Source organism: Limulus polyphemus, unplaced genomic scaffold (genome assembly GCF_000517525.1).
Source record: "Limulus polyphemus unplaced genomic scaffold, Limulus_polyphemus-2.1.2 Scaffold2076, whole genome shotgun sequence".
NCBI classification, from domain to species: Eukaryota; Metazoa; Arthropoda; class Merostomata; order Xiphosura; family Limulidae; genus Limulus; species Limulus polyphemus.
The window spans coordinates 164,138-180,229 of record NW_013667686.1 but is presented as its reverse complement, the minus strand read 5'-3'; the positions used below and the strand labels follow the sequence as shown (position 1 = coordinate 180,229).

General features: G+C 30.9%; 1 protein-coding gene across 3 annotated transcripts in view; it reads right to left on the bottom strand.

The window, feature by feature from the left end:
* Window positions 1-8,641: 8,641 nt before the first annotated feature.
* LOC106465858 (filamin-A-like) overlaps window positions 8,642-16,092 on the bottom strand; it is a 64,297-nt gene continuing 56,846 nt past the window's right edge. Inside the window, exons 16-18 of one of the 3 annotated variants that reach the window (XM_022393810.1) lie at window positions 13,309-13,881; window positions 11,160-11,334; window positions 8,642-8,776 (exon numbers count right to left, since the gene is read on the bottom strand). In XM_022393810.1, coding sequence (XP_022249518.1) covers window positions 11,198-11,334; window positions 13,309-13,881 — 710 coding nt within the window. In that variant the 3' untranslated portion in view covers window positions 8,642-8,776; window positions 11,160-11,197. Of the gene's footprint in view, window positions 8,777-11,159; window positions 11,335-13,308; window positions 13,944-16,092 lie in introns of those variants that run through there. The other 2 variants (XM_022393813.1, XM_022393814.1) reach the window with 2 other exon arrangements.

Here is a 16,092-nt window from a genome sequence, read left to right as displayed (position 1 = left end):
TGGTGAGTAAAATTTTGCACAAATTGAGGAAAGCTACTTTGTGAGGGGAGGTAAGTTATTGTGTTGGAATACATCTTTTTTACTAGTTATTATTACTTTAATATTTAGACACCTTTATATAGCTGTCTCACAAAACTATCAAATATGGTACTTCTAACTTTACCAGTAATTTGACTTTTGACCCTTAGGCAACAAATTATATCTCATTAAGTAAAACGCTATACCCTCTTAGTTTTAATGAGCTCTGCAAAAGGTGAATAACTTTGTGGATATAATAAAAACTACACATACTTAGGTCTTAAGCAATCCTGATCGGGGCTAATCTAATTCTCTCATAAATCAGGATCTCGATTAACCTTGGTTTCTGCTAGAGTGATGCTCAACTTTATATAACATTCCTTTTGAATGATAATCATGAAAGGTATTCAAAATTGCCACTTTATCATTTTCACTATTATGGTTTTACCACCAAGATCAAATCAATAATAATTTGTGCTGCCAAAAACTGGTTTTAACAATCTGTAACTGCAAACATGTGTGTAACAGAACCATTGAGATAAAAAAATAATAAGTAACTGAAAGTTGATTTTATCATCTGTAACTGCAAATGTGTGTAACAGGAACCATAGGGATAAAAAAATATCAATATGTAACTGAAAGCTGATTTTAATAACCTGTAATTGCAAAACACGTGAATCATGTCTCGCAAGATAAACTGTTGGCTAAAACAAAAACTGTGGCAAGTTTAAGGTAGTATCATTACATAACAGTGATTTTAACAGATTATAGCCTTCAAACTTATAAGCAATTGTCTCAAAATACCAGAAGTACATTAAATGCATTACGAAACTATGGAGTAGCAGAGACAAAATATAACAAACTAAAATACATGTATACCACTATATCTACTACATTAGTTTCAATGTTCAGAATGATGGATATAACTGTAGCCTATATAAAAGAAACAAGTACAACTATGCACATTTGTTACAGTCTTTTACCTTTTTCAGAATGAACATCTACATTTAATGGAGCTCTGCCTGACTTTCGGGCATCAACAGTAAAGTTTAGAGGAACATTAGCCCGACAATTCTTTGGCTCTAGACCAGGACCATAAGCTTGAACCTTAGATGCATCCAGCCCAACAAATGCTGTCACCTTGTAAGGACTTCCTGTCAAATTAAATACATATCAAGTAAAGGCAATTAAACTAGTATCTAATACACCACCACTGTTTAGTACTTTCAGATCCTGTGATAAGAATAAAGATGTCGGACATATACTTAAAATTTTAAAATTTCAAAAATACTGAATGAAATTTTCATATGAAAAATTAATAATGCTTGGAGACAGCTTGAATGAGTAATGAAGAAAAACTTTAATATAAGTTTAATATAACAGCAAATGTACAACGTTTTGACAGTTTTGTCATCATCAGGTACATTTGCTGTTATGTTAAACTTATATTGAAGTTTTTCTTCATTACCCATTCAAGCCATCTCCAAGTATTATTACTCTCAAAGTGGGTTCCTCATCATCGAATATAAAAAATTATACTTAACAAGTAGAATTACTTATTAGATTGATAATAACACTTTATTGTAATTAACCTAACTAAAGACAAGATATTTCTAAGAATATAAACATATAATGCTGAGTAAATAAACTAGAATTTCATTAAAAATAATTCAAAGATTGAAGTAATTTTAAAGACTTATATTTAACTGATATAGAATGATAATTTACCCTATGTGGCAGGTCCTACTGAACATGTTATTATGTATTTGATGTCAGAATTTTCAACTATTCATTTCACCTTACATTCCTGATTTAGCAGCAGTATATAAAGATAATGAAAAACACTACAGATATGCATTTTGGAGGTTCTAGATGTTATCTAAATGCAATATGGAAACTGTACAATTGACAAAAGCATTTGTATTCTTCACATGAACATCACATCTGATTTGTTGGAGTCTAGGTCAGATTAATGTCATCGATTCACAGAAATATCTTGAGTACAAATACTTTTGTAACACATTTGAGTTTATGTATACAACAAGGTTGTATATTTTACTAAAACCCTTGCCATATTTTGTATAGATACATATAATAAATTTGGAATTATAGTCAATATTTCTTCTCCAATATGGGGTCCATCCAATGGACCTACACACTGATTCATTTGCAACTGAATTAACAATATGCAATGTTTTTGCAAGTATGTTTTATATTGCAAGGAAGCGTTAAATATGTTTATGATCTTTAAAAATGCTGTCAATTCCTAAAAGTCATTAAATACTTTTAGAGAAAGAAAGGTACTTTTAAAGTACAAGACCTTATTTCTTCAGGAATCTACTTTCTACAAGTGATTGGGTTATCAGTTTTGTAACTAGATGTTTCACAAATAGAGTTAATTGTGTTACTATCACACACACACACAGATTTAAACAAACAGATAAAGATATTGATAAGAAAGATACACAAGCAAAGTAAAACACCCACACCTAACATAGACAGGTTGAGAGACAAATAAAATATTCATATTTCTTGAATCTCATGACTAAGTACAATTTTCTGTTTGCTTTGCTTTAGCACAAAGCCACACAACAGGATATCTGCACCCTATCCACTAAAACCTTTAGCATTCTATGTCTGTAAACTTACTGCTGCCCAATCCATTGGAGTATCTGGTTTTATGAATGTTTCTATTAATAGTTCTATAAATACTCAATTTTAATACAAAAAGAAACATTTTAAATGAGTATTAAAATTGACTAGCTAAGAGATCTGTTACAATACACTACAAACACTCCATTTTTGACTTATGAGTATAGTAAATAATAAGTTTAAGACAGTCTCTTTGCCTTTTTATGTTTAACTCTTAAGTTGAAGGCTTAGAAACGTTTTTATTTTGGAGTGAAATATAAACATAATTTAACCTTAGATATTTCATCATTAAAAAGTTACAAAAAATCACATATGAAATCAATAAGAAAAAAAATTTGAAAATATGTATAATACACCCACAAAATGTCCAAACATGACTACATCTTCCAAGAAATGGACTCCATAGAATAAAAAATATACATATTAAATTCATTGTTCATAATATTGTAAAGTATAATGCTTGTAATATAAGGTACTAAAAGAGAAATACTGAATACTAATTATCTAACATCATTAATTAATGTTCAATCAAAATTTAATTAGTGCTCAATAAGCATAAGTATCATAACTGTATCATAAGTATCATAACTGTATCATAAGTATCATTACTGTCCTAGGAGGTGAGAATCTAGTTTTTTAAGTACAATAAAAAGACTCCTATAAAATGGAAGCTATACAATGAGATTCATTATGATTTGTGATGTTAGTGTAACAGGGTCCAAAGAGAAAACGGCTGAGTTTAAGTTCAATACATCTTTTGAGAATATCAACATAAGTTAAACTTCTATTGCTCATTAAATTGCAACAATTATTAATTATGCCTTATTTGAAAACCTTATAAAAGCTATGAAAAAAACATTTCCTTACAAACTATGAAACCTAATGTCTCAGAAGACTATCCAAAATATGAAAATAAAGATAACATTTCTAAAAATTTGAGTGGTTCTTGATTTGAGTCTTAAAAATAAATCATAATTTATAGCCTTTCATCCAATAAACCTTAAGTTATAGAATTTGAGTATAAGAAAATTATGAAATATTTCCAAAATACAAAAATTTTGTATAATAACAATGCTAAAACTCTTTGTATATTATGTATTTCATTTCACCTAAGACAGACAGGTTACTAGGGTGCAAAAACAAAATGAAATATAATATAGTAAGTTTGACTGTCTGTGACATACTTAATTTTATATTTTAGTATCTGTGCTTTGGAACTAACTGTGTAGAGGGTTTTGTGTAACCAAAGCATACTGGATGCAAATTTCATATTCTTTTGATTTTATCCTACAAAGGTCACAGAAATAAATTGAAAAGATACAACAGATTTAGCTTCTACCCATGTCAGGTTTCCACTGTAGTATGGTACAAACTTTTTTTTTCTGTAATGTCCAGCACATGTGTTAGCATGAGTTGTGAAATACATGTGTAGGGTGATGAAAACAAACAGTGATGCCTTGATAAACATAAGATACAACATAAATCATTATGCAATATAGTGAATATTTTTTAAAAGAATACACCAAGAATATGTAACACTGCACTAGGAAAGACAAGGCTTACTCATTCAGCAGTCTTTTCACTAGTGCAGACAATTGTTGCTAAAGAAATTAGGCTTAACACAATATTAACAATTATTCTAAGGTTAGTTTTTATATAGTCATTGTGTAAATAAATAACAAAAACCACTCAGTGCCTAATTTGTTATAATAATCCAAAGGTCTCACATGACTGATGAATTTGTAAGTTTACATCTAAGTTTGATTAACTGTGTGAGACTGAACACTATGGGTCAGGGGTGGTGATTTGTTAGTAGTTATTTGTTATGTGAATATTGTGCTGTAAACCTTTAGTATTTTATTTGAAAACCATCATGTTATACAAACAGCCATTTTGGTAACTTTTTTCCTAATACTGATAGCTCTTTTTTGAGCAACCATACTTATTCAAAATATTTTTTGGCTTTTTTATCTAAATATCATATATATAAATAACAGTAAATTTGTATACCCATCCGATCAATAGAATTCATACTGTTACGACAGCGGAAGTCACATGATACTAGTAACACGTCATTGACTTCTAGAAATATCCTGTTCCTTCATGAATGCTCTAGCATTTACTAGATATGTGTTAGCCTTGTATATATAAGACGGTCACAACATGATGGAACAATGTGTAATTGAACTGAGTATTGTTGAGTTGAGCACGTGAGATGTTCGTTGAGAATTATAGCGTTTGTTATAGCGCGACTGTTGAAATTAAGTGTATCGCAAAGTTATATTCAGAAAGAATAAACCAGTTTTATTTAAGAAAGGACTTGTGTCGCTAAAGTTTCGTCGGAACAAATTTACAGAAAATTAACTAACGAACGGAGACGTAACAATACTATCAATATGTTTCCATATGGGAATGTTCCCAATGCAAGTTAAAATAGTCTTTTTCTGCCAAGCACATTGATAATGTGATTCCCCAATTTATGAATAAAACTGCTACACTTCAGCTGATATGGTTTCTAAAAATTGTTTTAATAGTTTTAGCATACACATAAATACAGCTTTTTTGAAAGGTCTTGTAGAACTGTAACATTATAAGTAGATCTAAAAGGGAATTGTGGCTAAGATATGATGAGTCTCAAGTAGCTGCTAAGCTGAAGCCGAGTTTAAATTCAAATTGCTGTTGCATCTTAGTTTTTTAAAATAGTAAGCTTATGTTTTGACCTTCATACTATTCTTTAACTTATTATTCTTAGGTACATCACAATTCCTTTAAGATTGATATAATATTAATATTTTCCACTGTTTTCTTGCAGTCCAACATCTTTACTGTTGAGACAAAAGGGGCTGGAACTGGTGGACTGGGACTTGCCGTTGAAGGTCCTTCTGAGGCCAAGATGACTTGTAAAGACAACCGAGATGGTACATGTACTGTAGAATATATTCCCACTGAGCCTGGGGAGTATGATATTGGCATCAAGTTTGCTAATCAGGATATTCCTGGTAAGGATTTTTGAATACCAGTGCAGAAAAGTGACTTGGTTGTTGATTTATTAACATTCAGCTTTCATTCTCAATCCTTACCACTTCACAAGAAAATCATTGCTGTGAAAAACTGTCAAACTCTAAATAACTTAATTTTGAAAGCGACTAGTGTAAAATTATCTAATCATGCACATAAATGTGGTTCCAAGACTTATATTACTAATTCTGAACTAATGTTCCTAAAACAGATAATGGTGATTAACATAAAGTGCTTATAGTAAGGTTATACTGATCTATCTGCAACAGTCCATCCTACCAGAGAGGAAGACCATATGATAAATTGGGATATGATAAAAGAAAGTTAAAAGAAGCCTTCTACCCTCATCTAACTGATAACATACTTCGTCAACCTATCAGCAAAAGTTAGACCCAAGAAATCCAGGCCACTTCCAGTGCAAATATATTCCTTCCTGGGCAAGTAACTGAACAAATCAATTATTTATGAGCATCAATTATACTGATTAGTGTCACATATATCAGTTAGTATAACTGAAGTACCAAATGTTTCCAATCATTACTGTTTTGTATTATTCCAGTTCTCCAATTAATCAAAATATTGCCACTTGTTTAACAAACCACATAATGGACTATCTGTGCTCTACCTACTGTGGTAATGATACCTGATTTTTAGCATTATAAGTTGTTTTTTAGCTAGCTCATAAGAAAATAATTGATTAATTGAATACTAACTGATATGTGGGCCTAACAATTAATCAATTAGAAATTTTCACTAATATCCCAGCTCTAGTGAGGACCTTTCTAAAGACAACAAAAGATTAGCAGCTAAAAACCTTTTGAAAATATTTAAATCGTTAGTTGATTCAAGTTCTAATGGAGAAGATTCCAGTCAACTGTATAACACACCACACTTTTTCCCAAGAGGACTAGAATCAGGGACATAGGAGCTAGGGGGCACATGGCTCCCAATAATTTCTAAACAAATGCTATGTAAAACATATAATTAAGCATTATAATTACTGCGTCGGTATTTTAAAGTCAAAGAAATATTATAATGGTAGAATTATACTTGTCTGGTCTAATAACAATATGCACTAAATTTCATCCTACTGAAACAAGACATTAATAATTTATGTTAATTTATAAAACCAAGTTACTATTGACTGTGTTATGGGTCATGAATAATGTATTTTTTGCAAGAATTATCTTTTGAAAAATTGAAAAAAAACTACTCAGACATTATCTGTAAAATGTATTCTAATATTTGTTTTTTTTAGAAAATCCAGATAACAGTATCATTTTAAAATAATCATATATATATGTATTCTAAGTATTTATGTTATAATAATCATTTATATATATTGTTTTTGCCATCAGGTAAAGTATAACATACGTTTCTTATCTTTTTGGTTGCATTTAGATATGATATTATGAGTGTAATCAATGATGCTCTGACAACATAACTGAGAAATGTTAAAATGTTATGACTGGGAATTTGTTGGTGCCCTCCAATACAAAGAGAACTCCTACAGTTCTGAAGACAGAACCTGGCCACTACCAAAACACAGAAATAATCCTTCTAAGACTTCCTGGAAGACTGGATCCTGGCCACTACCAAAACACAGAAATAATCCTTCTGAGGACTTCCTGGAAGACTGGATCCAGGTCACTACCAAAACACAGAAATAGTCCTTCTTAGGACTTCCTGGAAGACTGGATCCTGGCCACTACCAAAACACAGAAATAGTCCTTCTCAGGACTTCCTGGAAGACTGAATCCTGGCCACTACTAAAACACAGAAATATTCCTTCTCAGGACTTCCCTGAAGACTGAATCCTGGCCACTACCAAAGGACAGAAATAGTCCTTCTCAGGACTTCCTGGAAAACTGGATCCTGGCCACTACCAAAAGACAAAAATAGTCCTTCTCAGGACTTCTTGGAAGAATGGATCCTGGTCAGTACTAAAACACAGAAATAGTCCTTCTCAGGACTTCCCTAAAGACTGCAGCAGACTGGCAGCTGAATCACAGGATAAAATTAGTTAGTAATTAAGAATTACACTAAGATGATTATTTAGGCTACTAACACTGGCAACAACAATTGAATAATATATAGGAATTACAGAACATTTGTCATCTCTGTGTTTTTTGTTGGTCACATACAACTTACCACCTTAGTGTTGCATCTTTTAAAAGAACAAGAGTATTATGAATAAAAATCTACAATAAAATAAGTTCAATACATTAAAACATTAGCTTTTATTAGTTATAAAAACAAACAAGTCAAACAGGAGAAGTCATAATACCGTATATTGGTCCATGCATCTAAAGAAAAAAAACTAATTTCATAAAATAAATACAGTTCTTGAAGTGGATTATTAGCATGGATGTATTCAATTTTTAACAAGAGATACCTGCAAGTGAGCTACAGCTTAAGATTTGTATAAGTCTAGTGTGATAAACAATTTAAAGTCAATTATTCCACCAAAGCAGCTTGACTTACCACACTTTGCTGAAATTATAAGCTAGTACTTTGAAATTACAAATTCAAAAACTTTTTTAAATAGCAAAATTAGCCCAAATATTAAAAAATAAAATAATAATACCTACACTTACAAACAAGTTATTTGTTTAAAATATAAAATCTGTTTAAAAAACCTGTCTCAAGTCACTTTAACCTTCAGCATCTCATACAAAAGATGAAATATTACAATATGCAGAACAATTATATTTTAAAATTAGCATAGTTAGATAATTCAATTACAACAAGAATGTGATGAAATGTCATACATATCAGAAAAGGACATACGAAGAAGAGATTTATAGTTTTTAAAACAACTATTTAGAAGGTATTTTTTGTATAAAGCACACTTTATACACTACAGAGAAAAAGCATATTTCTACTGCAAAGATATCTAACTTTTTATTGTTCTCCAAAATAAGAATGCACGTTTTACAATTTTCTCTCACCTGGTTAACAACTCCATGTTCCAGCCCAGGCCCATAAGCTCGGCACTTTCGTGGGTCACAACCTTTTGTAACATTAACTTTGAAAGGACTACCAGGAACAGGTACCCCATCATAACTGATATCAATCTTATGTTGTCCTAGTAAAACAGTCGGTAAATTGAAATTAATAATACCACATTTTTCTTTAAAAATGAACTAATTAATAAATATTGCAAAGATTGACTTAGCTAGCATTTAATTAAGAAACTTACCCTACTTTTATATCTAAACATTTTTATGTCATTTGATGTTCTCATAATACAACTTCTATAAACTACAGAAACTTATTATCTTTAAGTTGAATTAAAACTTCACTTTTTTAAACTTTTAATTTTTTAACCTAACTGCTTTGAGTGATGTACACAACATCTTGAATTTTCTAATGATCTGACTCACATTTCCCAAGAACTCTGTGTATATTGTCAATTCATAAAATATTATTTCTTAAAGTTATACAGGCACAAGATCCCAAAAGTTTGTGGTACATGATTAACTTTTTCAAGATACTTATATCTTTGTCTTATAGATTTTATGTATATCATTCACACTTAAATGATTTATGTATTTTTGATTTACCATTATTATTATATAGTTGTTATAGGGATTATACTGCACTGTTAGTTTAGTATATACATTTAGAGCTAATCTAATTCTCCTAAGCCTTGTGAGATATTATTGAGATTATGGCCAAAAATACTGCTAACAGCAAATATATCTAACTGACAAAATAATATATTCTAATCATTATAAGTAAGAACAGCATATTAAATTAGTTATATTGATTACTGGATTAATTTTTAATTCTTATCTATGAAGGTAGCTTGTTTTCATCAGAAGTTAATAGTAATTTACCATAATGGATAGAAAAATTACATTTACCTACTCACATAAAATACACATCTGTCCATCTAACTGCCTACTAAGTGCATATCCATTTGTCTACGTAAGTACATGTCTATCCATTTATATTTCTAATATCTATTTACGATCATTCTAACTTAATTATAATAGCTAAAACACTGAATGAGGTATCATTAGAAAGATGTGTTTTTCCTACATTTGTCATTAAAAGACTGATTTCAAAAAATTTGTGAGCTTCAACTGGATTACCAGTTTCAAAACCATGTTGGAAACATAGTCTTCTCAATCACAGGATGGGGATAATTTTTTTAGTTATAAATTAAAAAACAAAACTAAAACAATATACATATAGTTATATAGTATAGTTACGTCTCTGTTCGTTTGTTAATTTTCCGTAAAAATTCTTTCCGAAGAAACTTTAGCGATACAAGTCCTTTCTTAAATAAAACTAGTTTATTCTTTCTCAATACAACTTTGCAATACACTTAATTTCCACAGTCACGCTATAACTTAAACAAACGCTATAATTCACAACGAATGAACGATTCACGTAATTGAATTGCAGACAGAGATAGAGACGGACAATTGAGTCAAGCCGAAAATGCATGCAAACAGACAAGATAATACTATCTAAAGCAGACATGTGTTATTTAGTTAGTGTAATAACATATGTTTGCTTTAGATAGAATTATCTTGCCTGTTTGTATGTTCCTTACTATTTTTAAGTATAAGTAAATTCACTCCATACTACAGATATTCACTAAAGTGAAACTTTGACAAGCATTTTATGAACCACAAACATTTGCCCCTTAAAATGCCTTGAGATGCTAGATATGCCATAGAAGAAAAGAACTAAGATAAATAAGGAAATTTACACATCTTGGGAAATGTTCAATAAAACACAAACAAACCTATTATACTGTTACGACAGTGGAAGTCACGTGACGCTAGTAACATGTCATGATATTCTCGAAGGTTCGTGAATGTTCGAGTGTTTACTAGGTGTGCGGTATTCTTGTATATAAGACCGCCAAGAAGTGATGGCAACAATGGATTCGTTTATATATTCTCGGGTGAAGTCCATCTACTGCTCAGACTCATATTATTTGGAAATCTTTTGTTTAAGCCTAAATCAGTTAGCAAGTGTCTTGTTTGCACCACTGAATCTGTATGGGCAAAATGTTGGTTTAAATAAAACCAATTATGTTTTCTGGAGTAATAGGCCGTGTCTTATTTCTTCTTTTGACAATGAATAGAACTCTCCAGTTTGCACTACAAACATGAAACTCACATATTTTCATTCTGTGCCATTTTCACAGAGGTATGCTTGTTACATTTAGAAGATAAAAAAAATACTAAAATTACCTAAAACTTTATTTTTCATCACTTACATACATTATTAAAACTTTTTGCTAATTCCTACTAATGGTCATAAACCTAGTTTGCACAAGGACATGAGGTGGGACGTCAATTTATATTTTGCAAATCTAATAACTACAGAAAAGTTCTACAAAAGGCATGCACAATATCTTTTAAGTTTTATGTACGAGGATTAAATTTTTAAAATTATATATATATATCTATATACCATATTATGTAGGTACCATGTACATTACTCACCTTCTTCAAATGGTGTATATGATATTTTATATGTTCCATCATCCATACTCTTGACCACAGGATCCAGTACGGGCACCAGAAGGGTTGGTTATTGTGCAATCAATTTTGGCATCACTGCGCTTGGAGATGGCTCGTGCATCAACAGTGAAGTCCGTCAATGAGTTCAAAAATACTCCTAACGAGTTACATGCAGCAAAACTTTAACTAAGACTCAATAAGAGTACTTATAAATCACTGAGAAAAGAACTACTAAATTAAACTTCTAGGTACACAAGAAACATATATTATGACTTACATTCATTAACTTGTAACAACACTTCTAGTGTAAACATCGTAAAGATTGTACTTTGCCTATCAGTGAAGTGAACCACTTAATTTTGAATAAGACACTGTACTAAACAAATATGAAAACAAATCCCTGTACAATGATTTTAATAAAAACCTTTTTAATGGAATTTATTCAAATAAATTTCAATGACATCTATAAAATTACTAATAAAAAAACTTAAAATTAACCCTAACTGAATGTTGGTTGAATTTACATAAGTAGGTCAAAAATTATAGCATTCTTGTGCCATAAATCAAAAACTTTTGCTACATGTAACTAAAAATATAGTTCACATCACCAGGCATTGGTCTCGATAAGCATGATGTCCACTGTTCACGATATATCCAACAACATTTCACAGAGAATACACAGTATCTCTTATACCATACAACGTATCTTCATTACAATCAAACAATGTGACCTAGTACCAAACAGTCACTACATAATGTATCCATGTTGGTAAACAATGTGACCTGATACAAAACAGTCACTACGTAATGTATCCATGTTGGTAAACAATGTGACCTAGTACAAAACTGTCAGTACATAATGTACTTATGATGGTAAGACCTGTGGGGGTGTATAGTGTATAATGCTGGTAAAGAAAGGGTTGAAGATTAAACATACTTAAACTGTTTTAAAGTTGTTTTTTAAATATTACTATGAATATTGAAAATCATCAAAACTTGTTTTTCTTATCAAAAAAGAAACAAAAAAGCAGAAAACTTCAATATTATTTTCAACACACAGTTTGTGGTAATAAATTCTATAGTAATGACAAAAAAAGGTTGTATCTTAATTTTAATTTCAACACAGACAGATTATTAGCCTAATTTTACTTTTAAACCTCTGAATCCAAAAACCTGAATCAAAGCAGTATTAATTAAGATAATACAAAATGTGTGGTGAGTGATCATGGTAAACACTGAATGAAATGGTCAAAACAGCAGGACAAAAATACTTTTAACTAAATAAGGTGAAACAAATAAGCAAGCATTAGTGGATTAATGTGTTTAAAAAGCTAAATTGAAAGTTAGCTGACAAACTTGTTAAGTTTTTACACATACAATAGCATTCTACTTCTATTCCAAATATCTGCATTCAAAACCATGTTAATTGTGTGTGTGTGTGTATATATATATATCATTATATTTTTGTTATCATTCATGCACAGTTTAAATAAGCCCAAAAGTAAACTTCAAACTTTTTCAAATTTACTTATCTTGTTATTAGCTTCTTTCTCAGCCATATGTAAGGTATTTCTTAGTAAATAAACTAAAAAGCCATAGTTTTGTTTTGAGCATGTTCTATGTGAATTATCTAGGTTATGATATCTTAAACTTTTTAAATGATTCAAGCTGTTACGCTGAACACATCTATTTGGATTGAACAGTTAATTCTTTTGAACTCAAGTAGTCATTTTATTTGTTATTATAAACTAAAGATAAATTAAGTTTTTGGCTAAGGAACCATGTGCATATGAAACTTAAAGTACTAAGACAACCAAATTTATTTAAACAGTCAATAATGATCGTATTCAAGAAATCTCGATAAAATTGAGGACAGCAAAAACATTTCTTAGTCATTTGGTACTCTTAAAATTCAACAAAAATAATCCTTACACCATCTAAGTATTAGAATTTGATTTTCTAGTCATGTAATATATATATATTTATAAAGTTATTTTCTAGCCACTTGAATATTTGAGATAAAAACTAAGATACAAAATTAACATGATTTTACTTGTTTATTCACAAATACATCAGATAATAAGAATTACAAGTAAAACATTTTTACAATAAACTATAACTTCCTTCCTACCCTGAGGTTGTATTCCTATGCCTCTCACTCGAATATCTCGTACCTCCACATCTGATATAATGAAGGTATCAAAGGGTGATCCAGGAACATGATGACCATTGAAAGTGATATTTACAGTATAATGTCCAACTTCAGTAGGAAAATAAGCCACAGAGCAAGTTCCATCTCCATTGTCACGGCAATTAATCGCAGCTTCACATGGTCCCTCTACTGTCACTCCTAGGTTACCTTGGCCAGCTTCTCTTGTATCAATCACAAACTCTGCAGGTCTGTTCTTAATACCACCAGTCAGTCCAGGGCCATAAACTCGAACTAAATTGAAGTCTGCATCTGGTTTCACCATCATCCTGTAAGGAACAGTGGAGACAGGAGCACCACAGAAAGCAATGGCTAGAAGATACTCCCCTAACTCAGTGGGCATGAAGTTGACAAGGAAACCTTCAGCTGTTGGAATGATGTGAGCTTTCGTCTTTCTTCCCGATGGACTTGTAATGGTGATGGAGAAGTCTGCATGCTGGCCACCAGCTCCTTGGGTGATTACTCTGAACTGCTGCAGGGAGTTGATTGGAGCCGCTGATTGGGTGAAAGTAGACAGGGCACCCCATTCAGCCATCCACCTCACTCGTCATGCTAGTCTCATCACATCAACAGAAATACCAACTAATATATTTGTTCTACAACATCCTTGAAGGCATGCAGGTTAAAGACAGCATTCACAGCAATCCACCATACAGTCATTTGATTAAACAATACTCTACTGAATGGTAGCAAACTGTGTAATGGTAGTGTCAGTATACATCTCAAGACAATTAGTAACATAACTATTAAACTTACAGTTCACACCATTGTAATTCACACATTTGTTAGATGGAGCCATAACAACCTCACTTAACTATCATCACAACTAGGATAATACCTTCATATTATCTTTAGTCTTCCATAATCTAGTGGTGAGTTATTGTATTTTTATTCCTATTCTTAATTATGAATATAAGATATAAAATTATGAAATAACACTGGTTAAACATCAATCTCACGGCTAAACTATTTCCGTTATTATAAGATGGTAAGACACACAGGATTGAGCATATTTTATTTTAGGCTAAATAAAATGTAAAACAGAAAAAGCTTTTTTATTACACCACTTAAGTATTTGATACCCACGGAAAGTCTTGTAGTACTGTACAGTAATAACTAGTATTTAGTTCATTTCCACTAGTAAAACATATGTACAAAAAAAAACACTTCAAAACAATGTAGTAATGAAATCTTAAAAAAATAATAACACATAATCTGTACTGTTGCTTTAGATTGTAATACTGCAAAAACCACATGGATTTCTTAACATACCAAAACTGAAAAATAAAAATAAAAATGTGCATTATTCTTGTGGATCATCACCATCTTCAGAATGACAGATGTCAGAAAAATAATACAAGTCCTAGTTAAATTCACTATCCTGTACAAACAAGGACTATGGATCATTACATTTACATTATTTAACTAGGTCTGAATAAATACATATTCTACACTAGTGAATAGGCCTGAATAAATACATATTCTACATTAATGAATAGGCCTGAATAAGACATATTCTATTAGTAACTGAAACAAATGATGTTATTAAATATTAAGACAGTTTTTGTCTAAGATTTGTTTGGAAAACATTTTTGATCATCTTGAAGAATTTAAAGATAACAATCTCTAGTGTCTGTGTATAGACACAGTACTGATCCATTCACTAGTGTAGAATATGTATTTATTTAGGCCTATTCACTAGTGTAGAATATGTCTTTATTCAAACCTATTCATATGCATTTTATAAATTTCCCTGCTGTTTCTACATGTAGTTAATCGCATCTGTGTTGAACAGATGTCATGAGGACATAAAAATGGGCTGATATTTTTACACAAGTAAAGGTCACATGCTACATCTTAAGTCTCAAGCTAATATATGTTTCTGTGTGGACTTTCTAGAAAGATAGCCTATTCAAACAGGTGTTACAGATATCTGTACAAACTGGCTTGAGATGGTTTGTATGTTGTATGTAGACATTTAGTTAAAGTATGTAACCTAATGATTTGTGGGATACCACACTAAGGCTTTTGCCTGACTGTAAAAGTGTGATAAACACACAAGACTGGTACTTTTGTTTCTTGGTTTTGATTTCTTTCTCAGTCTCTGTGTAGATATTTGGAAAGCTTCTTACCCCAGCAGCTCTTAACCAACAAGAAGCCAATCAGTTTGGTAAATTAATGATTACACTTATTACAAATACAGAAGTTGATTTTTAGTTCACTTGAGTTTGTTTTTATACTGATGTATTTTCTCAATTTATCCTATGCTTAACAGTCCTTAATCTAACTTTGCAGATATTTTTAATTGTTGGATATCAGAGTACCTGATGCTAAAAACAGAAAAACAATTCACTGTTTAAAGCATCCCATAAGATAATAATCTGAAATCAAATATGTCTGTGAATGCATAAAAAAGAAGGTAATAAATTAACATAAAACTGCACTTTCAATTTTTTTTCAATTCAATTACCCAAGTGTAATAGTCTTAGTCTCCTGATTATCACTATTTTAAATTTATAATATTTTTATGAATCAGTGAGAAGCAGATGATGACATTATAATACTTGGAAATGTGGCCTGATTAAGTGTAATAGCTGGTATTTATTTTGTCCTCTTATCAGTTAATTTTAAGAATTTATGAGTGGAAGCAAAGAATAATATTTACCTCCGCCACTGAAAATGGATGGAGGTTATGTTTTTACCCCT